Source organism: Pseudopipra pipra, chromosome 2 (genome assembly GCF_036250125.1).
Source record: "Pseudopipra pipra isolate bDixPip1 chromosome 2, bDixPip1.hap1, whole genome shotgun sequence".
In the NCBI taxonomy this organism is placed as follows: Eukaryota; Metazoa; Chordata; class Aves; order Passeriformes; family Pipridae; genus Pseudopipra; species Pseudopipra pipra.
The window spans coordinates 113,903,035-113,927,716 of NC_087550.1; the positions used below are offsets into that span (position 1 = coordinate 113,903,035).

Sequence of the window (24,682 nt, forward strand, 5' to 3'; positions counted from 1 at the left end):
CGGTGTTATCCCGGCGTTGTCCCGGTGTTTCCCTGGGCCGCTCCGGCCGGGGCTGGGGGCGGAGCCTGACTGGAGACCACGCCCAGCCCACACCCCGACCCCGCCCACTAAGTGCGAAGGGGGTGTGGCCACGGCGCGGCCCGTCCCGCCCTCAGTCCCTGCCGGCCTCAGTCCCTCCCGCCCCCCGCACGACGCTCTGTCCCCGCTGTCGCCTCTGTCGCGATGTGGCGCTGCGCCGGCCTCGCTGGCGACGCGCAGGTATCGCGAGCGGCCCGCCCGGAGCATGGGGCTGAGCCCGGCCCGGAGTTCGCTGTGGGGTGTCCCGATGAGGGGTTTGTGGCGTCCTGGGCCTTGTGGGGCCCTGAGGGGCCGCGGGGAGAGGGGAGCGCGGTGAGGGCTGTGGAGCGGTGCCAGTGGCACCCTGGGGTGGCGGGGGGTAAGTGGAGAAAGGGCTGGCAGCGATTCCATGCCGGGTATCCATCGCCAGCTGGGATCTGTTCAGATCCCACTGCCAGGTGGGGAAAGGGGATTCCCTTCCCTGGGAGCTCTGCCCTGTTCAGATCCCACTGCCAGACAGGGAAGGGGGATTCCCTTCACAGGATTCACACCACGCAGGTTGTGACCTCAGGTGCATAACTGGGTGACTTGACCCTCGTGGAAGAGCTCTGCGAGGACTGGAGTCAAATCTACATCCAGGCACCTGGTGTTACTGTAAGAACTGGGCACAAAACTCTCCCGTTGTCTGTGTTTGCTTTTAGCATGCTGTTGTAGTGCAGGGAGATGCTGAGTAGCTGCTTAAGCAGAGAAAATAAAACTTGTCCATTGTAGCTGCAGCACTGTAAAGATGTTTGCTTACAGTGGGAACTGTAAATCAGAATATTCTCCTTGCCATATATTTCATATCTCCATCCCAGTACTTCACAATGTATTTTGTTTGAGTTTAGCTTCTGCAAGTGAACAGAGCTACTTCTATGCTTTTAAGCACCAAATTGTGCTCCCTAATTCTGAGCAGTACTGAATTGTCTCTGTCCTTTCTGGTTGCTGACATGCAGATGGTTTTCCTCTGTAAAGTCCTGTTGCCATGTGCTTATTCCATGCTTTCATGAGACGTAAATGAGTTGCATTTTTCTTGGGTCACGTCACGTGGTTGTGCTTGACCGTACTCCCTTTGCCACAGGCACTTCCTAAGTGCAACTTAGAGCATGTAATTCCAGCTGAAAGCAAAATCTTCCGTATTTTCATTGCAGTTTTGATCTCTCTGAATCAGGAAAGGTGGGACTGACCTGTTCTGAACCAAAACTGTCTGGCTTTGAAAGACAGCTGGGAAAGAAATAGAGTAGGAAGCAAAACTGAAAGGAAAAGTTTAACCTCAGGAAGTAGGGAAGCAGAAAGACAGAATTATAGGGAATGGTTAGAAAGGATGACCTCCGTTTGTCTAATTCTCAGTCAAGTACAAAACAGTACTAAGATATGTTATAATCTTGCTTTTTGAAAGCTTCTGTGATTGATGTTTTAGTGAAAACACGTTAAAACCTATTTTATGTCAGTGTATGTGGCAGTCTTTTTAAGATCCAGCAGTGTGCATGTGCATGTACATCAGAAATTAGAATTTAGGAGTTTTTTGGTACAAAAATTGCTCTATAACTTCAAGATTAACACACATTCCATCGGAATATGGAATTAAAATTATTTTAAAGCAATAGCTTGGCAGAAGAGGAAACCAGTAAACATTTTCTGTCTTACCTCGGGTTTAAATTATTTATGTGGGATTGGGTTGCAAATAATTTTTGCTCTTCACAGAAGCTAAATTCATTTGACAAAGTGCAATTTCCTCCAGAAGAGTTGTTGTAATTTAGGACTGAGGATCTTGCAAATATTTGAATTAATTAAAAAACTGAGTTATCATATTTTGCAACACTCATGAAACAACAGCTTGGCACATGCATGGCTGCTCACGTTTTAAAATGTCTGTGTGTTAATTTTTGCAGCACTCTGGGGTGCATTGCACACATTTTGGGTGAAGAAACATACAGAGAGGTAATATGACTTACTTTAGGCCAGAATGGCAAAAATTAGATTACAGCAAAGGGTCCATCTCAAAGACTTTTGGGTTTAATTACTGGACTATTCTCTTTTAAAAGGTTATGAATTTCTGAAATTATGTCACACAGAGGAATATTTTTGTCATAGAAAAAATATTCAAGCAGAAAAGCACCGCAAGGCTGTAACAGCGTCTCCGTTTGGTTCTCGGTTTCTTTGTTTTTGTTTTGTTTTGATGTTTTTTTTCAGAAGGCTGAGACCAAAGAGGAATTTGTTAAAGTTAGAAGAAGGGATTTGGAAAGGCTGACAACTGAGGTTATGCAATTGCGAGATTTTTTACCCAAAATAGTGAATGGAGATATCCTGGGGACACTCCAGAAACTGGATGCTATTGAATCAAGTGAGTAGTACCATGTTACAGTCTCTTACAGTTTCTGCCCAAACTACTTAGAACAAACTGCTGTGCCCCTACAAATAGTTGTAGAGTTTGTGGAGTTATTCCAGATTAAACTCTGCTGTCCAGTGGCTGCTTCAGCAAATTAACGTGTTTGTAGTGAAGGAAATTACAGACTGCATTAGAAATAATCAGATATGTCAAATTAATCTTTAAAAATATTTTATTGTGGATAAAAACATACTTAGTTGAGGCTGTAAGGGGAGCTGTACCAGGAAAAAATGTTTTCCCTTTGACAGAAGGTGAAAGCATGCTAGTTTTCAAAAAGTCACTTTGCACAGAAAAATAAAAACTTAAAATGATGGTAAATAGCAGTGGATAAAAAGTTAAAGGAAGAGACAACATCATTGTATTTGACCTATCTTGTTTTTTGGTGTGCATATTTCTATTACTATAGAAATTATTAATTAAAAAAAAGTTGAAGACTATAATAAAAGTGTTTTTACTGCTGTCTGCACAAGCAGTTTCTCAGTGTTATGTTTTTCTGTGCATTAATTTTTTAACAATTACACCATTCCTAACATGCCATCAGGACCAAATTGGAGCCAGCTCCATCCCTGGCCTGTAGCTTCCATGCAGCTGTAACAATTCAGCTCTTGTCCTAGGAGTTGGTTTTACCTGAAAAGACACAGGACAAGCAGTGAGACAGATTACATGGAGTGTTGTCTCTTCTAGAATATCAAGTGATAAATGGAAAATTAGTTTGTTACAGCTAGTTAGGAAAGAGTAAGATAGAGCCCCCAGGCCTGTTTCTGACCAAATAACATTGGGGCAGAGCTTCCAGCTGTCTCAATGATCCACATTTTGGAAAGATTCTTCCGTGCCATCAAATCCTAACAAAGATGGGAAGGCTGTACCACCTCTCCTACTGCTAGTTGACATGTCATCCATGTCACAAGCAGAGATGTAGGATCTGGAAATGTTCTTTTGTGCTGTTGCAAGGCATCAAGACCTTGTTTCCAGTTGCATTAAGTGTTCAAGATCCTCGACTAAGTCAGATCCTTCTTTTAACTGCTTATTTCTCTCACTGATCCTTCTTATGGTCCTTGTGCCAAACATCAAGGAGACACTGTCAGGGTCTTCTAGCAGCAGGTTTGTGGAATCAACATGGGGGATTTTAAGACTTCCTTAAATGTTCTGCTGTCTGGCCAGCATTCTCTGGGTCCTCAGGGGGAGGACCTGAGGCTGAGTCAGCCTTTGAACTCTAGAGAGTATATTGTCACAGCAGAGTTTTCTCTTGCAGTTAATGAGGTCATTTAATATTTGTTCAGGCTCTGGCCATTGTTTGCCCCTGCAGCTGGACAAGTCAAGTGGTGATTTTTGCTGCTCCAATCTGCTCCTACCTCTGCATCATGCCATAAGACAAAAGCAGGCTTTGGAGCATACAGATCACAAAAGGCTGGATATAAGAGGGACACAAGCAGCCTTCACTCTCAGAATGGTGCTGCTTATTACATACAGTCTCTTGGTGTGGCATGTGAAGCTTGCAGGAGTCCTGGCAGCTCCTGGAGATGTTTTTCATGTTGTTCTTGCAGAAGCCTAATGTGTGATTTGTACATCTCTCCACAGATTTTGATCAGCTGTTGCAGTTTTCTAAGCACTGTGAACACAAAGTTCCTCCTCTTCTTGGCAAAGTCTCATGTTCCTCAAGAACTACAGATTATAGTCAGAGACCTTCAACACCTCTGGCCCATTTGGTTGTGACACAGATGGAGTCTTGAATAGCTTGAAGAAACCTTGAGATCTTTGCATGTTTTACTGGTGTGTCTGGGTCAGTAGGATACCCATTTCCTACGGGAGGTTCCCTTGAGTGGTGTCTGAGATCTGAGCTGGCAGTGCTTGGTGCAGCCAACACCTACTTTTCAGGCTGGTGTCAGGGTCTTCATTAAGGCTTTTGTCAGGGTAATTGTTCATTTAGAAAAAAAAGGTGTGTTTTGTTCTGGCTACCCTCCTCAGGGAGAGTGTTTGGCTTCAGGAAACTTAGAAAAACAGTTCCAAAAATCTTTCTGTGTTACGTTTAGTGGAACATAAGGATGATGCCAAAGCCTTTCCAGTGGTTCCCAGTGGCAGGGTGAGGAGCAATGGCCGTAAACTAAAACACAAGAAGTTTCTACCTCAACATGAGGAAGAAGTTTTTTGGAGGGTGTCAGAGCACTGGAACAGGTTTTCCAGGGAGCTGGTGCAGTCTCCCTCTCTGGAGATGTTCCAAACGCACCTGGACATGTTCCTGTGTCACCTGCTCCAGGGTCACCCTGCCTTGGCAGGGGGTTAGACTGGATGATCTCCTGAGGAACCTTCCAACCCTGACTATTCTGTGATTCTGTGAACTCAGTCTACTGGGGAAGTGTTAAAAATAGCATTTAACCTAGATCCAGCTTTTGGATCAGAAGAATTGGAATTCCATCACTTGTCAGCATTCATCCTAATTGTACTATGTTCTCCACGTCCCAGAGCTTTGAGATTCGATCTCTGGTCCAGAAAATCTCTTGCATGGATGAGAATGAGTCTACTTCACACCTGAAATGTGGCCTCCTCTTCTTTCTTGTGCCCAGTGCCTTGTTCTACTGTTGAGTCTCTGACTGTCTCAGGAGCAAATGCCACTTCTTCTTAGAGCCTGATTACCACTGCAGTGGCAAAGTTACATATTTCCTCTTTGTATAAGAATTCCATTTCTTATTTCTTTGCTCACCCAAGCTGACAGTGAAAGCTGCTTCTTTCTCTTCAGAGCAAAGGTGCAGCTGGGAGGGCTGACTGGGCATAGTAGGGGAGTTTCCAGAAATGAGGCACAGACAAGTAGGGCTCTTTTCAGCAGCTTCCAGTATTATCCTTCTTTCTTCCTTCGACATAAAACATCACGATACCTTAGAGGATGTTGACACATCCTTTTTTATCTGAAGCACTTTTAAAAATAAAGGTTACATTGTGTTAACACTCAGTAGTTAATATTGTTCCCCTTCTGGCTCAGGTTTTGTTCCAGGACCTTTTAAGTCTGACAGTGAAGGATGTGGCACCTTTGTATGTCTACTGGCTGGATTCAGGTTGGATTCCCTCCTCTCAAAGGCTGGAAGTGATTCTTCTCTTTCAGGAGAGCTTGTTTTGTTGAAGGGACACTGGATGTACCTGACCAGAATAAACAGGTTCTTGGCTGCTATTGATAAACAGGTTCGCTCAGGCTCAAGACATCTTTCTGTCAGCTACTTAAGACTCACACCCAAATAGTCAGAGGTGAATGGGACTGACTTTTTGGATAATTTTTTAGTGATATTGTCTTTTTATGATTTTTGGTAACCACATTAAAAAATACTGACCATGTGTAAGGGGAAGTATGTGAAGCATTAAACCATAGACCAAACTGTCAAGATCAAGTGTATGGTGCTCAAAATGGGCTGTAACTTGTTCTTTTTTTTTTAAGCTAACCAAAATTACAGTAGGTGCTGTTTGGACATTACTTTTTGGAACTACTTAAGCGTATTTCCTTTATTTCAGTATAAATACTAATCATCCAGGACTATGGGATTTAAAGTAAAATACAATACACAACTATTGTTAAAAATATCCCTCAAAATGATTTTTTTTTTAAAACTGGCACCATGATCGTGAAATAGACTTTTAACTTGATTTCTCTTCACTAAAATAAAGTGTCTAAATTGGAATGTATTTCTGATAATGTAAAAAATTAACTTTTTTAAGGGAATCATAAATCTTGCTTATAACTGACATAAAGTTTAAATAGTTTATAAAATCACGGAACAGTTTGTGTTGGAAAGGATCTTAAAAATCATCCAGTTCCAACCCCCTGCTGTGGGCGAGGACACCTTTCAGTAGAATAGATTACTTATAATACTTTATAAACATTAATTTGAAATATTTCGAAGAGTTGCATTTCATTCTTACTGTTTATAGAAGTTTTATGTTATATATTGAAACACACACTTTTGAATGATCTTGGTATTTTTCTTAGGTTTTCAGTATACTCACTGAATTGAGTGAAATTCCACTCACTGAATTTTCATGAAAACCATCATTAAAACAAAGCAGAAAAATTAGTAAATTCTAACAAACCTTATCAGCACGCTGTATTTTACAGCTGGATGTGATTATTTCAGTCTTTCCCATTTTTAAATCGGAAACATGTTCATTTACTTGCTCAGAAGTGTTGTGATGTGGCAAATGGTGAGATCCCGGTTTAGCCACGGGGAGGTGATCTCGCACAAGCAAACAGCCACAGCACCTCGGGAAAGCTGCACTTGGTGGATTCTCTTTTCCTTAGTGCAGCCCCTTGGTCATAACGTGTCACTTCGTTTATCTTGATTTTATCCTGTCACAGACCTGGAGAAAAAAGAGGAGGAAGTTCAGCAGCTGAGAATGGATTGTGAACACTTCAAAGCCCGTCTGGAAACGGCCCAGGCAGATTGCATGAGAGAGAAGAAGGTAGATTTGCTGCCATAAATTTGGTATCTCTGTGCTTGAGTTTTAATGATAAAAAGCAGTAATTATTGCTCTTCAGACTGAGGATTTATTCTGTGACATGAACATGAAAAGCAGTCTGGGATTTCTATCCATATAGTCAGGTGGTGAGGAAATTATGAACCTAAAAGTTCATAGCTGATGGGTTTTTCCCCTTTTGGTATTTCCAAGCAAAAGAGTCAATATTGTACCTAGGCAAAATACTGTGGGATGCAGTCCCAAAAAGTAGTCAAAGTGTACAAACAGAGGAACCACTGAGGTACAAAACTCCTGTGTACCTGCATGAGTCTCTCACAGTCCATGCTGTGTGGGGCGTGGTTGTATGGGGTCAAAATACAGGTTCTTGGCAGGGTTTGTTTTGGTGTATGTGACATTAAAAACCAAGCATTTGGTTTATATGAACATGCTGAAGTAAAACATTGGGTATTTGGGAAGATTGTGGTATAGCTGGTATGAAAATGTACTTCACAGAATCAGTTCTTTTGACTTTAATGTAACTATAACGTATTTTCAAAGAGGACAATAGAAGATAATTTAAGCAATGCAATGTACAGAATGAAACCAGCCTCTCTTTGGCTTTCTGTGAGCTATGCACCCTTTTTTTTTGGTGTTAGTAGTCTTTCTCAGTGCACATATTGATCCAATTGCCATGTACATCTGCGAATCAAAGAGCAATTACAGGGCTCCTTTTGCTCTGTCAATATTGTATTTAGTGATTATGAGAGAGGAGATTCTGAACAATGAAGGAATAACAAAGACAGTGACTTCTCTGATTGTGGGTCTTCTGTGAAGCAGTCGGGGTTCAAATGGGTGTCTGTGAGAATCAGTGGTGATTATTTGCTGCAAAAGTTCATTTCCTTGGAGCCATCTTCAGCAGAAGCTGGTGTTGTTGGAGTTCTACAGCTGAGATTGCACAGAGATAGATGAATCTGCAGAAATCATTTCATTTTTGAAAAGGAATAAATGAAGAGTTTGGACGTATAGTTTTAGTGAACTTCTGCATGGACAAGCCATTCTGGAATGAAGTTTGGTATGATGGAATAGTTGTCTATCTGGATATTCCTTCAAAGCAGGGGTAGCTATTGCAGTTCAGCAATAGATACACAGTTTTGCTGTGCACCCACATCCTCGGTTGTGTAACCATCCAGGACAAAATCCCTGTAAGATTTACTGTTGCTGCTTTAGATATTAATGAAGTGGGTCCCACCCATTAATCTTGTTAACACTACAATTAAATAAATGGCAGGTGGTTTGGGTTTGTGTTTTCTTTTGGATGAGTTTTGCTTAAAGCATGGATAGAGTAGTTGTTTTGGTGTTCCTGATCAAAGCTCTTCTCTTCATGTCTTTGCTGTTGTGCAGTATAGCATTTAGACAATGGGTTCTGTTATATGCCAGGAAGGTATGAGCAGATTGTGCTTATGATGTGAAGTCCTTTAGCTCTTCAGGTTACAAGAAGATGGTGTGTGTATATATGTGATTTTTAGTCCTGTTAATCACTTGCCTGGTGTTTTTCATTTGGTTGCTCTGCTATAGGCATCCTTCCATAAAGTTTCTGAATTATTTGCTAAATATTTATCTTCTGAAGGAAAAGGAAATGATTCACTGAAACAAACATAAAGTAAATGCATTTTCTGGTTGAGCAGTGTCCTTTTCTGAGACCATCATAAATCAACATTTTTGCATTCCAAAATCTCTGTGCAGAGCTGGGTCGCTGATCAGGGAGTTGCTGTGCTTTCTGAACCTGAGCAAAACTTGAAGTGCACATGTTATTCTTGGGTGATGTCTTCTTTGTCTGTCCTTTTGTAGTTCCATACTTGGGCACTGCTGTGTTCTTGTGCCTTGACCCTTTCCTGAAGATGGTGGTGTTGCACAGCACAGGGATTGGGTTGTGCTGTGAACTCTCAGGAGTGTTGCTTCCAGTTGGTTATTTGCTTTTGCAGGCTCCGTTTATTTTCCTGGCTCTTGAATGTACTATTTTGTTTCCCTTGCCTCATATCTTTGTTCTGTTGCTGTTTTTGATCTATTAAAAATTCTGGCATTTCTTGTGCTGGCTTTACGTCCTTGTTGGGGGATCTAGCTTTGGTATTTACTGGGTTTTATGTCTTACTATTCACTACTAGCATCCAAATGCAAAATGCAAATAAAATGTATTAAAGATACATTTTCGTAAGAAAAGGACAGTGTGGGAAGGACAGGGAGAATATAGGGATTAGGTAGGAAGATGCCTGTGGACATTTTGTTGATTCATATGGTTGCAGAAAAGCTGATAGGCCTGGCAATGAGTCACGTAAAAGACAGAATTTGGCCAATTTACTTAAAAACGATCAAAATATTAAGAAATAGGAGACTTTTCCTGGGAGACTGTGCCTTTGAAATCACCAGAAAGTATCAGTCTTTTGCATGTGTTAATCTGTAAGGTGAAAGAGACTCCAGAGAGTAAATATGCACAGAAATCTACTCGATAAATTTAATTTGAACTTTACAAATCCTCGCCTGCATGTTCCATTAGCAGCACGATAAAGCAGCACAAATCAGGCTGTCAGGTGTGATCAGGGGGCTCAGCAGGTAATTGCTGACAGACAGAGAACAGGCAGCTTTGTGCTGGTTGATATCACATTACATAAATTTTCAGGTGAGTTTGCTTTTCTGTTCTTTCCAAACCCTCTCACAAACCATTGAGGTGAACCCCCAAAATTACAAGACAACGATTTCAAAATCTTGATGACAATATATGGTTGAAAGTCTTGTTCTGTTTAGGTGCTTTCAAAGTCTACACAGAAAAGATTCCTTCTCATTTCTCACATCCTGATATCCAAACACGCTGGGGAGGCTGGGCTGAGGAAGGTGTTTTCTCTGGTGAATCTGAAAATCCCATGTCTGTAAAGTGGGCAGAGTAAGATCCTTCTGTTCTTTTGATGTTGTGTGATCTGCAAATCTCTCTCTCTTTCTTTCTTCCTCTCTTCTAATATGTGAATTAGCATAATTTTTCTTGACTGGCCTTTGTCTTTCCATGCAGCACTGTCTAATACCACCCTACTTGGAGATAGCAGGGAGCTCCCACCCACCCTGAGAAACCACAGACTGCAGAATCCCTGCCTGGCTCTCCCTGTCTGTGCTGGCTCTAAGCTGAGAAGTGCAGCAGCTTCACTACCCCTGTGGCAGTTGGTTGGAAGGCAGTGAGACCTGGAATCATACCCGGTCTCAGGATATTCTTCCAGCCAGCTTCTCATGTGATTGGGAAGAAGTACTGCCAAATTGAAACACTTAGGTGATGATAGAATCATAAAATCACAGAATGGTTTGGGTTGCAAGGGACCTTTAAGATCATTCAGTTGCAGTCCTCTTGCCTTGGGCAGGGACACCTTCCTGTAGACCAGTGGCTCAGAGCCCCATCCAGCCTGACGGATGCACAGTGGTGCCTCAGCTTTCTTGATATGAAAGGCCCTCCAAACTTCAAACCTTAGATATGTTTTTCCAGGGACTCTGTGTTACTTTGCTGATCAGGAATATACCAATAGAAAAAATTTGGAGGAGACAACAGTATTTATCCTAGATATCTAGCCATATTGGCTAAAGGAATTTTGAAAAACAGAGCAACCCTCCCTTCCTGTCAGATGTTTCCAGTATCTCTTGTAAGGTATCAGGGAAGGCTGTCCCCTGATGCTGAAATGCCCTCTCTCCTGAGGAGACATGGAGCTGTTTGCTCAGGAGGAGATGACTCTCCTATCAGGCTTGTCTGGGTGCCACTCAGTCTCAGAGGGTCACTTGGTTTGACCTTGTGGACAGGCTTCTGGTTACTGTCAGCCTCCACAATGTCCTGGCTGCTTAGACACAGCTCACGGGAGAAGGTACATGTCTGCCACTGCTCTGGGTGTCCCTCCATTTCATATATGGCCATGATGTCTTGTTCTGTCCCTTGGGCTGGAAACTTGTGGCTGATAGGAAGTGCAACCAAAATTTCCTTGTGCTATTCCAGGAGAAACTGGACCTACGGCAGCAGCTGAACGAGGCCAAGCAGCAGCTCCTGCAGCAGGCAGAGTATTGCACAGAGATGGGGGCTGCTGTTTGCACCTTGCTGTGGGGGGTGTCCAGCAACGAGGAGGCTGTGAAAACCATTCTAGGAGGAGTAAGTATGGCAGGTGAATGCTGACCCCTGGTAATGCTGTCAGGCCTTTAAAATAAGGACCTTGCTGTGTGTCACACTTTCAGGATATATTTCAGAAACTCTTTGGACAGCAAGAATGTTTTCTGGTTTGCATGTTCATCCATTCTCATTTAAGAATTTTTGGAGTTATGAAGTGTTATGAATAAATGAAGTAATTAATTCTCACATTTCCAAACAAGGGTTGTCTGTTTTCCACCACACACAGTTAAACTGGAAGCAAGGCTACAGCCAGCACAATGTAAATATCTTCACGAGCTAACAGAGGAGAAAATAATTCCTGGGCATATGCAGGAGTTTCCATGCCTGTAGGGAGCTTGGAGGAGCTATTTCCATGGAAGGAAGACAGATCCATCGATTCTCAACTTACTTTAAGTGTTTGTGCTGCCTTAATACTTGCATAACTCTTGGAAATTTAAGAGAGCCTTGCTTCTAGGGGATCTGATTAAATCTTCAATGTTAAATCTGGACAGGTAGATTATTTAAAAAAAACCAAAAAAAACCCAACCCAAACCCCAAAACAACAACAGTTGATGACAGTGGTAATATTACAACTAACACAGTTTCACTGCCAAGTGGAGCTGATGGAATTAGGAGGGATCAGAGGAACAAGCCTGATAAAAATATGATTTTCATTCCTGACACAGCCAACATGAGAAGGAATTGCTGTATTTAATCTGAGTGAACTGAAGCCACAATTTCTTCTGGCTTGATTTTTCAGTAGCATGGTGAGCAGCTGAGTGAATAGGATTAGTTCATTATAGTAAGTCATAAAGTAGTGTGTTTGTAAGAGGTGTTCTAGTTTGGATGCACCAAAATACAATTACAACAATATTGGACATTAGAAAGCTGTACAATGATGCCTTTTGGTGATAACTTCTGGTGAGTCAAGATCCAAGCAGCAGCAGTTACTAAGGAAAAAAAGTCTCCTAAAACACTATATAAAGCAGATAAATTTTACAACAAAAGGCAGGTTGTTGAAAGCATTCTTAGGTATTAAAATTCAGTAGAATTAGGTAAAAACAAAACTGTTACCTGAAGATTTGTATAAACATAAAAAGCATAACTGTGAAGATGCAATACTTTGGGGTTTAGGTTGGTTTGAAATGCAAAATAGTTCTCCTGTAGTCAGTTCCAGCAACCATTAGAGCTTGTTGAACTGCTGTACTTCTGGTGAAGCTCATGGCAACGTTTCTGGGCTTCGTTTTCTTGTGATGGTGCACATAACGTGGTAAAAAACGTGCCTGGGTTTGCAACAAGACTACTAGGAAAACATAAATGGATTGTGTGGAATTGTGTCAGCCACAGATTATAACTGGCAATGAGTCAGGTCATTAAAAGATGATGGGAAATTTGTCATACAGAGTTTTTGATTTGGGTTATTTTGGGACAAGTTTCACAGCCTGTAGCATCTTCCCCCTCCCCTGAGAAGGTGCCATGAACTACAGAAAAGGATGAGAACACCAAGAGTGCTTTAAAATGGATGCTGATGTTTAAGTGCGTGGGGAAGGTGGCATCAGTTCAGAATCATTTCATGCCTTAGGGAACAATGCCCAAGCTTTTTTTTTTGTATTTGCAGCAATACAGAAGTAGGTCTTTCTTACAGTCCTATAATGCAAATGGACTGAAATGGTGTCAGTGACCAGTACACCATTTGTGTCCATATGGGCTGGGAAAATCAAAACTCAAGCAGCAGATTTGAAATGTGACACAACTAAGTTTTCGAGGCACTGGGGGCCGTTTCTGCCCATGTGTAATGTTCCTAGAGAGAACTTGAAGAAACATCCAGAGAAGCAGCATGAGAGAGAGTTCTCAAGGTTTCCTACCTGCATGTGCCAAAAAAGTAGTGAATTAATTCCCATGACATTGTTTTAGATTTCATTCAAAAAGCTTCAACCCTATATGACGAGGTTCTCGCAGGGAAATGCAACCTGCAGGTTTGATTTCAGAATGACACTAAGGCTTGCTTCAGCTTGAGAGATCTGGGATTCTACAAGGTGTTCTGCTACCTCAGTTGTCTGATGTGGTGACAAATGACTTTAGGTAGCAATTTCTCATATTAACTGATGGTTTTACGCAGCAGTTACATGGACAGCAAAGGGTTCATGCACCATCTGAGCTCAAGCACCGTCATGGCTGCTCTCAGAACCACCCTTATCTCAATGTCTGTGGGTGAGACATTCTTCAGTCTCATGAAAATACTGTCAAGCTAATAAGACACTGTGCAGAGTATGCAATGTTTGCTATTTATAAACCTGATGGGTCTGTGCTGCAGCTCCTCGGACCTCAGCACTAGTGAAGTAATGGCTGTTTGGACAAGAGGTTCAGCGGAGACGACACCAGTGGCACCTCAGGAGATCAGCAGAGAAGGTTTTCCTTGTTTTCTGTGCAAAATAACAACTACTCAGTGTGCTTACTACTCTCTTATGTTCCCGTGTGAATATGTATTTTCATAGTAGACTCTCTTCATTTCCTCTCGCACCTTCTGCTTATTGAACTGTGGTCACTGCTTGTGTTAAAATTACCATCTTTGAGGTGTGGTGTCCATATAAATATAAAAACTACATCCAGCACATGCAGAAATGCAGTTGTTTCCATCCTCTTTGCCCATGATCCCTTCATTGCTGTTATTCTGGGACCACAGCATCACTTCAGAAGATACTGAGTGTTGGCTGAGCCTGCTTTTTGTGCCCTGTTTCTCCTGGAGTCACCCCACAGCAACTGAACGTCTTTGATGTGGTGAATGTGCAGCAGTGGAGGAATAAATACATGTTATCAGTAGCTTTGCATGTATTGTGAAAGCAGTAATTTTGAAAAGCTATTAAAATTTTCACTGGCTTTAGAAAAAGGAATAAACATTCAGGCATTTCCTGAACTGTTCCATTGGATCACTGCTGGGAATGACTAAGAGTTTCAGCTGTTTCATGAAACAAATGGAAAAATTAATAAAGACACTGGGAAACCCAGCATTATAGGCTCTCTGCTACACTGTTTTGGTTATGAAGACCTTCATACTCTGTGTGAAGTAGTGTTCCAACAATATTTTACTGGTCAGAATTACCAATAAACAGAAACAGGTCTCTTCATCCTTCTTTCTGGACTCTGGCTGCACCTCTGGCCAAGCTCTTTGACCTGCCATGAGCTTTGTACCAAGTGGCTGCTTCCTCAACTGAGACATGGAAATGGAGCAGTATTCCAGCTGAGAGGAAAAGACTGTAACATAACTACAGGCTGTACTCCTGTTTGTGTGCTCCTGTTTGTGATGATTATCTTTCTCACGTGACATTGGTGGCTTGAATTCAACCTGTGACCCAAGAGAGACCTCCATTTCCCTTTTTAAAGCACTTCTGCCTTTCACTTCTTATCTTTTTTTCTGGGTACTTTGTTGGTTTTCTTAGGAATTTCATGTTAAGTCTCCATCTTCAGCTGGTTTTGACAAAAGCTGCTGTAATAGCTCATGTAAATGTGAAACACCTGGTGCAGCTACTGCAAGGCCAAGAGATATATTCTCACTTTTGAAAATAAGCTTTAATTCTGCTGGTTGATATATATTATTGTGAGTTTAGGAGGTAAATATGCAGTGCTTTAGTTTTATAAGTAAATGTAGCATTGCGTTTCCTATTTTCTTCTGATGTAATTGTTTCGAATTTAGGGGATCAAACATCATTTAGTGAATACCTGGTATTTTTCGTTGTTTTTTTGAGTAACTGGATGTGTTAATAATTTGGAAGATGGTCTGATTTTACTGTAGCATCTAATAATCACAGGTGCTGTAGTGTGTGTAACCTTGTTTCTCCTCCGTGCTTGCAGAGTAAAGCAGGAAAGTTTTTCACAATCACTGCCCAGACCATGGAGAGCTTTGTGAAGTCATTAAGTGAAGACATGAAACAGCAGGATTTGGATTCTGATGAAAACCAGTTTGTATTAGCCTTGGCAGGGATTGTGACAAGTAAGTTCATGTTATCCCTCAGAACAGCAATCCACATGTACTGGGAATCTATATTGCCTCAAAGAAGCTGCTGTAAATAGAGCTTTTCAAAGTTAAGTATTTAGTCAGTGTTCTTTTAGAGTTCTAGCAGGTTTTGTTACTGCCACTTCTGTGAGGCTCTGTGCTGTCTGTGACGTTGTTAAGGATTAGGTGGGTAAGAGCCATTGAGTTCTGAAATTACCTAATACATCTGTTTAATCAGGAGTGAAACAAGGACCATTCTGCTGGTCTTGCATGCTCACCTTTGTTTGTAAATGTCAAGCAATTTGCTTTCTGAATTGCCAGTAATGCCAACACCCTCAAGATGTAGGGATTGCAGATGATGTGAGTAGATCAGCCCCAGCTTAAGGTATGGACTAAGTATTTTGAAACTGCTTAAATATTTTGTTGCTGTCAGATGGACCGTACCTTTGCTGTCCTGAGAAAAGTAAAAGGTAATAAACCTGACTTTTGTGCGAAGTATTTGTTTTTAGGGCCAGAAAATAAGTAGAAAGCCACAAATCTGTCATAGTATGACGCCCCTTGGCTTGGAAGGCTGTGAGAAATAGGGTTGATGCATCATCTGCATTTTTGTGGAACTGTGTAACCATTGAAATGCCACTGATGGCATGATGCAAGATAGATGAAGCTGTGGTTATTTATACAAATAAGTGAATCTTGCATGAATAACTTTTCTGAATGTGTGATTTGTAGCTGTTGCAGGGCCATTAAAGATTGTGATAAAATCAATATGTGATGCATTATGCCACTGTACCAAGGAGGAATCCAATTCTCTCAAACTGCTTCATTGGGGGGGGGGGGGAAATGGATAGCAAAAGTAAAGTCTGAAAAAAGAAGGTGTTTAAAGGCTGAGTGGGAGAGGTGGGGAGGGGAAATTGGGGTTCTATCTGAGGAGGAATCAGGAACAGGAACCTGTTTAATCTGCTGTACCAGGTACCTGGTTACCAGGTTCTGTCACTAGTTACTTACACTTCTGCTTCATGGTTTTGGAGGAGGTTTGGCCAATTGCACGGCACGAAGGAGCTCGGGCTGCTGGAAGACACCTCTTGCACATAAGGATGCCCTAAAGTATGGGGCAGGTGTAAGGGAAAAATACCAATGGCAAGTCTGCTTTGGAGCAGTAGTTGGAAATAATTTTGTTTTCTGGTTTGTGCTAGAATAATGCCACAATTGCAGAGAGGTGGGAAAAGAGCTTTGGTTGTGTAATGTGCCGAGGATATTGAATCGAGCAATTGTAAAACAATCTGCAATCTCGTTTCTTTGAAGTGGAACCTGTAATGGTCAGCTTTGCTTCAGTTCCACGTTATTTGCAGGTGAATAGAGCCTTTTGTTTCATAATTCCCTGTGTTGCTATTAGGACACCGGCCATTCTGAATAAATGTTTTAATTACCAAAGTAGAATTAGGAAGGAGCTCTACCGGTGTAACTTGCTGCTTCAGTATTTGCTATACATGTGAATGTAGTTTGAAGTTTATATAAATGCCATAGTTCATTCCTCACAGCAGCATATCTTTTTAGCAGTCCTGATAATTATCATAAACCTTTGTTTGAAACGTGGTTTTTATGGTGCTGTTTTGTGCTCTCTCACAGATGTGGCCGCGCTGGCGTGTGGCCGTGAGTTCTTGGTTAGCTCAAGTCAGGAATTACTGGACACGATGATGCACCTCCTGGGAGACATGAAGCCAGGACTCTGTAACAAATTTAAAGTGTATGATGACTTCTTGTTTTTCCCTTTCAAGTGAAATGCATTATCTTGCAGTGTAGGTCACAGTGATTACAGTAGTTTTCCCACTTTCCCATCATTCCTTTCCTGGAGAGGAAACATAATTTTTGGAAGCTCTTCTCCTGGTAGCATTCCTTGCAGCTATACTAGGGTTGGCTACAAGGCTTTATCCAGTTTTTTTGTCTCTTTGGAAGTTTCTTAAACACCGTAATATTGTAAAGATGAGCGGGGATGCCCCTTCTACCTTGGGAGGGGGGTCGTGAGTTGAGTGTCAGATAAAGAAGATGTGAATTTGAAAACAGAATATGTGGGAAATGTGGGACTCAGATTTGTTCCCTTCCAGTATGAAGACTGTAAAATGCCACATCTGCTTTGTGAAGAAAGTGAGTTATGAATCTGCTAAGAGCAAAAATTAAATTATTTTAGGCTACTTAGTAGCCAGACTCACCACACCTTTTAGTTTGTAAGGGTTACAAGCTAAAGTTTGTTAAAAGTTAGATAATTCCTTTAAAGGGGCCTCATGATACAGCATAAAGGCAAGGCTGTGTTACACAGTTCGGATCCTGGAAAGTAGTTTTCAGCTGGTGAAGAGATTAAATAAATTACTTTCTTTGCCTTTTCCACAGACGTGTTACAAGCTGAGGGTATATGGCCTTGACTGAGCAAATTACCTTGGCTTAATGAGTGGCTCATCTGCTAAACTGTGGGCACTGGTCCTGTACACCTGGTTCATTTGGTCAGGAAGGTGGTTTAAGCCACTGTGATGTTTTTTCATAAATGAGGCACACACACACACAAACAATTCATACCCCAGCCAGCTGTCACAGCTCTGCTGACAAACAGCAGCCACAGTAACCTGACCACGTCCTTGCACACATTTAGGCAGGTTGTATGGGATAGGCACGGAATCAGGCTCAGTCTTCACTCTGGAGAGGTTTTATCTGGCCTAACCCCAGCTATCAGAAAGGGAGATGTCAAACATCTGCTGACTGCCTGGGCTTCTTCCCACAGTCAGTGGAAGGAGATGGTGCTGTCAGGTGATTGCTCATGTGAGGGGGGGTCAACCTCCAAGTTGCCCTCTGGAGGTGTTTGTCTTTCCCTTTTGGGTATTGAGGGGAAAGCTGAACAGCCTGTGCTGTAGGTAGTGGCTTGATCAGTTAATTGCTGTGTTTCCCAAGTGTTGGGCTTGAAGGTCAAGAGTAGGTGTTGGGTTTTTTTAAGCCTCAATGGAAATATTTGTATGAGAACCTCCACTTAAGAAAGAAAAGGTAATTTGTGTAAAATGAAACAGAAGAAAGCAAACAGTAAACCAACCATGAAAAGAGAACCTATACTGTTTCAGAACCTGTAAATTAAAAAAAAAAGGACTTTGAGAGAAGGGAGAGGAAAGTATTCCTACACACACTCACAAACACACACTCAATTTCAACTGAATATGTGCATATGGATCCAGTTAAACTATTCTTTATCATTTCAGTTTGTATTAATGTAATTGGATGATGTAATTGGATTTTGAGGTCCTTTCTTTTGAATTTATGTTTTGGGTTGGTTTTAATTATATTTCAAAATCTGCCTGCCTTGCAGAAGAATTACACATGGTGATATAAACTTGGCTGCCATACAGCACTACTGGTAAAATATACATAACATAAACAATCCTGTGAGGGATTCAGCAGGGACCAGGGATTCAACACAGGCCAGATTCTTGGGCTAACAAATGGAGGGAAGCTTGGAAAAGAGGTTGCACAAGTTAGTTGATAAGTGAGAAATTTTAAGCATATGTTACAGTAGCTTGAATTCAGTGCAGTGATAATGTTTTCTGATATTCCACAGAACCAACATTTTCTTTTCTTGCTCTGAACTTGTCATGTGATAAAAAAATTGCTGTATTCTGACATTAGAGCAAATGCCAGAAAGGATGTTTCTTCATGGCCTTGTCATTGAACAAGGGAGTCTAATTTGCTCAAATCTTTTGGTGCAAAATGTTTCCTCTGTGTTTGCCTTTCATGTCCATGATCAGGTTCCTTTTTTTCCGTGAGCTCCCTGCGTGTCTTGTCACTGTTCAGTTCTAAAAACCTGTTACTAACACTGGATTTTTTTTCTTGTCCTTTTGGGGAATTTTATAGTCTCCCAGCCCAGCAAAGAAGGGTTTGGGGAGTTGGTTGATTTGTTTTTAAATTACTCTCTGCCTCTAAGTTTCTTTAGCTGCTTATTAACCTTAATCTGCATTTTCGTAAGCAGATATGTCAGTAGAACTCCCTTTTCTCTCTACCATAAGGAATATAAGGCAGGACAAAATGAAGGACAGTTGTGAGATAAGGATGTGATAATTACCATAAATTGTAGTGCAATTTCTAAGTTATGTGAAGATGGACTCTGGAATTATCATAAATAATGTTTACACATACACTTATATACATATACACACAGACAGACACATTTTTAAAACTACACCTCACAGCTGAAAATGTCTGTTCATTATTTTGGAAATGCAATGTATTTTTCTCAAAAACACCATGGTGTTACATGGGAGGACATCAACTTGTAATTTAATCAGTTAAAAAGAATATTTGACTTATTATTTTAAAGGCTATGGTTTGCCTTTGCTTAGTTTTGAGGTTTTACAATTGTTTTCTAGCTTTTATTTTAAAAAAATGTTTTTCATTGCTGTGTGACAAATCAGGGGAAACTGTGACTCTAATTCTACACACAGTAGTATCAGAGCAAGCTGATAAAGAGGAATTCTCTTATGTAGTTCTAGCAATCCTGTGTTTTACTTGTACAAATATATAAATAAAAAAAATACATGGAGAACCTATGATTTATTCCAAAACTGCTAGGATATCCATTGTAGTCGTATGGAATAAATATATCCAAGGCATCCACATGAGTGCTGGGACTGGAATCTCATGGGTGTCCTTGCCTTTCTGAAATAGCAGTGATGTGAAAGACTTCAGGTTTTCTTCTCATTGGTGTAGGGTTTGGTCAACATTTGTAAATGTTAGTCAGTAAACATATACGTAATTATTCATTGCTATAATTAAATAGTTAAGAACATTTAACTTTGCTTATGTAGCTGTTGAAAGTAGCCAGAAGAAATATGTACTTTGGTAGATATTAGCACGTTTTATGTACTAATCCCATGTATTAGACAGACAAGAAGGGGCTTTAGCTGTGCTTTTATAGATTTTAAAGAAAGGATTGACAGATACAGTAGTACAAGATGTTAATTAAATTTGGCTTGCCTAAATAGGAAGATTATGAAGTGCATGATTAAGGCACCCTCCATGTTAAAAAAAACCCCCAAACCAGAAAGTATTGTTTATCCCATAATTATGTGTGTTGGGTTTGCTTCAATAAGCACTTTTGCAATAATTATTGCCAAAAATACTCACTAAAATGTGCAGGTACTAGAGATGAAGGTGGTATATAGGGCCTGGAAATGCTTCTATGTTGTGCCCAGGAGAGTGTGTTTGATTAGATATGCTATTAGATATTAATATGCTACTGCACTGGCTTGTGAGGTGGGTTATGTCATCTCCCAACACTCCAAAACCTCAGCTCTTCCCTGGAAAACCACCACCAGTCCCTTTTGTCTGCACAAAGCAAACAAGTGACACAAAAATACAAACACAGCAGTACCTTTTTGCGTCACTTTATTTCTAACTGCAAATGTCAGACAGATTAAGGGTGAAAGACCTTCTCAAGAAATGTTAACATTGCCATTATAAGATACTGGTTTATTGAGCATTTCCAGTCTGCCTGCTTGTAGGGAGTTATGACTGTGCTCCTTTGTCAGGGCTTGTGTTCTGGAAGCCAAGAGCTGCAGGGGCTGTGTGAAAAACATATTTTTCCATGTGTTTGGAATACATGATTTAGCAGTAGAAACAGTAGAAACAAGCACAACATTGCTTATATATGATTTGAAACTGTTCTCCTTTACCAAAATATAAATTATTAGCACGGGCTTCTGCATCAGTACGTGCCTGACACAAGTGGCAAAAAATGCTAAAACATGCAAAGAAATCAAAGGCCCTCACATCTTTTTTCTTTCAATTCTAGGCTAATGCTAATGTCACTTTACAATGTGAGCATCAACTTGAAAGGCTTGAAGTACATCAGTGAAAGTCCAGGTTTTATTCCCTTGCTTTGGTGGCTGTTGAATGGTAAGTTGCTCTAAAAACCTTTTGAACTGTGACTTTCTGGGTTTCGTAGAGTTGTAATAGGTGTTGCAAATAACAAACCAGAAATTTATGTCTGTAACCTGCTTAGCTTGTGACAGATTAAAAGTAAACAAAAAGGGCAAATAGCTGGAGGGAGGTGTGCACTTCCCACAGAACTTTTGGCATTGTATGTAACATTCCATTAATATAAAATTTGTGGGTGGAAGAATTAAAAAATAGGGAATGGAGAAATTTGATTAAGTGGATTAAAAAAAAAAGCCACCTGTGTCTTCACATACCAACTTTAAAATGAACCCTGAGGGGAAACAACGTATCAGTCCACTAGCATTTAACAAAGAAAAATGTACACGTTTTGGGGAAAGAAACCAACTCTGTAATTACACTGACCCATTGCAAAAGTGACCCTTTTGGAGCTGAGGAGAGGCCCTGTGCTCTCATAGGATTTGGGTTTGCAGGGCTTGAGTGCTATTCCCAGCTGTGTTTGGCCAGTGCAGGACTTGAAGGACATCAAGGACTCGTGTTGCCTCTGTCAGGTACGTGAGTGACATCCAGGCTCTGCTCTTTGGGAGGCTGGAAATCCCTGAGCAGGAGCCAGCAGAGACTGACGTTGCCAGTGTGTGCACAGCTCATGATGGACAGCAAGGACAGCAGTGAGGACAGAGCTGTGACACTCTCCTGCCTAGGAACAGCTGCTGGAGTTGCTCTGTCTTGACTTTTTCAGGTTTTTGTGGGAAGATTTTGGTGTGCAGTTCGTAGGGCTGGAGAGGTTAATTATCTCTCTGTGCTGCAATGCAAAACCCTGCTAAAATCCAACTGGTAAAATACTAACAGCAGCTGGAGTGAGAGGGGTTGCTTCTGCTTTTTGAAGAAATTATTTTGATACTGAAGCTTTGGTTTGGGTTTCTAAAGTGGAAGCTACTTGTATTGCTCACAGTTCCCATAACTATTTTACAGAAAATGTAGCTACTCATGCTTTTCATCAAATAATTTCCTGCTGTGGAATGCCACAGGCTCTCTCTTCTGAGGTCTCAGGAAATTAAGTAATCCTTGTAAGGGAAAACACCAACTCTATAGAATTTTTAAATATATTTTGAGGAAAATTATATCCTCGGAGAACATCAAATATGTCGTCCTTTGTTCAGCTGTGCTTAGAAATTTAACATAAGTTAGTCCAGGTTTTCCTTTTACTTCATGTTGGCTAATATATTCATAAGCTGTTCTGTCAAAAAATACCAATCCAAAACTCCCTCCAGAATCCTGTCTGAGTTCCTAAAGATGCCCTTCTAAATGTTGTGATGAAACGAGATAATCATTTGATGCAGTCAGTTGTCTGAAAAGGGCTCTTAGGTCACACAAGAGGATGAAAATTGGGGCACAGTTGTAATTAATTTGCAGCTCCTAATGCAAATAAGAAATGGAAAGGCTTCTCTGCAATTTGGAAGTGTTAATTGGGTATGGCTGGGTTGTAGAAAGGAAAGACAGGCATGGCTAATTCCTTCACTTTCTGATAATGAAGTTCTCGAGTTACAACAAAGGAGGGAGATTCTCAGATAAACCACTTCTGCTGGTTCAGATTCCTGACTTTGGAGGAAGTCTGTTTACTGTCAAGGGAGAGAGAGGTGATTAGTTAGTATATCAGGTAAGAGGTCAGATCCAAGACCCAGCCTTGTTCCCATCATTTTGTATGGGATCTCCGTAGCTTTCTCTAGGATTAATCTGTTTCTGAATGTTTCAACTTGCAAAATTCAGTAGCTTCCTCCCAGTCTTGTTTCCCTGACCAGCATCTTCAGCCTCTGCTGGCCATGATTCAGCTTATAAACACCTGGAGCTGCTAGAGCATAAGATCTTGTTTTTTCCACGCAGGAGCAGAGCTCTACACTGTGCTGGCAGAGTATCCTGTACATGCTGCCTGCCTGCAGGAAGCTTCTTCAAAGAGTGTTTTGATTAAGGCTTATGAGATGACTCAGCTTTCCACAGTTTTGTACGCTTTTATCAGCATTCCCACTAAGAGAGGCCCCAGAAATCATCCTTTGCTTTATTTTTTTTTCATTTCCAGAGAATCATCCTGTTTGCTTTTCCATCATCAGTCTACAAGTGTCTGTGACCTCAGCAGATACATCAGACCCATTTTTCTCCCATTGCCTTGTACGCAGCTGATAAATCCCTCAAATTCCTTCTTGGAATTCTCAGACTGCCCATCCTTGTCCCCCAAGAAGAATGTCCTTCCCACTGAGCAAAGAGAGCAAATAATTGACTCGATATTCTTTATTTCCCCTTGTTGTGTCTGAAGCAAAGAGGGATTTGATTCAAGTTGTCTCGCAGGCTTTTTGAAGAGACAGAACCATGCCTTGACGTTGAATACATGGATTGAAGAGAAAGGAAGAAAAAATCTAATAAAGGCTTCTAGTGGAGTAAGAATGTGAACAGCAAACTGTCCTACTGTCTTTGGAAAATGTGGATGAGCTGGCTTCATGTCCACTAACAAGAACTCTTAATAGCTCTTTCCGCTGGAGGCTGTACTGATCACAGGAGAAAACCAAATGTTTTACACACTTTTTGAAGGTAATGCAGATCTCTGTAGTTTTAGCACTTTATGAAGTTGGCTATCTTTTTCTTCTGTTTTTTTCTGCCTTTTAAAAACCATCTAAAAGATGGGCACCCTTTAATAAGCAACACTGATCACTGAAGAATATCCTCTGTGTAGGTATCATCTATGCCTCCTTACATCTTCCCAGCCTGGTGCCAGCATAAAACACATGAATGATGACTCAGATTTCTGTCCATGGAGCAGCTTGTGGCATCAACAGAGTTCTCTTTTCATGGAGCACCATTTGTTTGCAGAGCAGCTGCTCCCATCTTGGAGAAAACAGGCAGCTTTAGTTTCCTCCATCAGCTGCTGTCCCTGTGTTGATGTCTTGACTGAGGGTTTCACATAACTTTCAGATTTAAAGAAGCCCCATCCTCAGCAACAGAAAAAGAAGCTTTATCATTTTGGGTAGAAATCCACCTGGGATTTGTCAGGGTTTTTTTCTGGTGCTTTCCATCTATAGATGCAATAAGACTTCCGTCCTGTAATTCCCAAAGAGGTAGACTGGGACTTTGCCAAGGATCTTTTGAAGAATAAGAAGACACAGTCAGCTCACGTATTAATAATAAAGACCAGATTTTTCATTTTTGATCATGCAGAACATCTGCCAACAAATGAGTGCTGGAGAAAAGGAGTCTAGGCTCTTCTCTGCTTTGTTCATTTGGGTGCGTTTTTTTGTTAGTTGTATTTTTTTAATTGTTGTGCATCTTTATTTTGTTTTTTTTTCCCACTTTCCATTTCTTTGAATGCAGTTTAAAAAATCTTCGGATGCATGAGAAAGTGTGGAATTCAGAGTCACTATGTTGGTGACATTTCTGGTCTGTAGCTGGGAAATTGCTCCAGGTACTTCATTAAACAGAAGACAAAAAGAGAAGTATGACTAATTTTAGATCTTGCCCTTGAGTTTCCTCCACCACATTTCCACATGGAAATCTAACCTCGTTTATCCAAATTCCTTGCAAATGATGGTCTCTATTATAAATGCTTGTATGAAGCACATTCTCATTTTGCTGCCTGCACCCTTCAATATTTGCTTTTCATGACTAACCCTGAAGGCTTCTAATGCCTTGCTCTTCT

General features: G+C 41.0%; 1 protein-coding gene across 10 annotated transcripts in view; it reads left to right on the forward strand.

Annotated features, from left to right (window-relative positions):
• Positions 1–123: 123 nt before the first annotated feature.
• The window catches only part of HSF2BP (heat shock transcription factor 2 binding protein), a 30,238-nt gene continuing 5,679 nt past the window's right edge, over positions 124–24,682 (forward strand). Inside the window, exons 1-9 of one of the 10 annotated variants that reach the window (XM_064646968.1) lie at positions 124–258; positions 2,290–2,440; positions 6,822–6,925; positions 10,938–11,087; positions 14,934–15,072; positions 16,702–16,819; positions 20,897–21,000; positions 21,474–21,551; positions 23,341–24,239. In XM_064646968.1, coding sequence (XP_064503038.1) covers positions 223–258; positions 2,290–2,440; positions 6,822–6,925; positions 10,938–11,087; positions 14,934–15,072; positions 16,702–16,819; positions 20,897–21,000; positions 21,474–21,551; positions 23,341–23,441 — 981 coding nt within the window. In that variant the 5' untranslated portion in view covers positions 124–222 and the 3' untranslated portion in view covers positions 23,442–24,239. The other 9 variants (XM_064646969.1, XM_064646975.1, XM_064646976.1 and 6 more) reach the window with 9 other exon arrangements.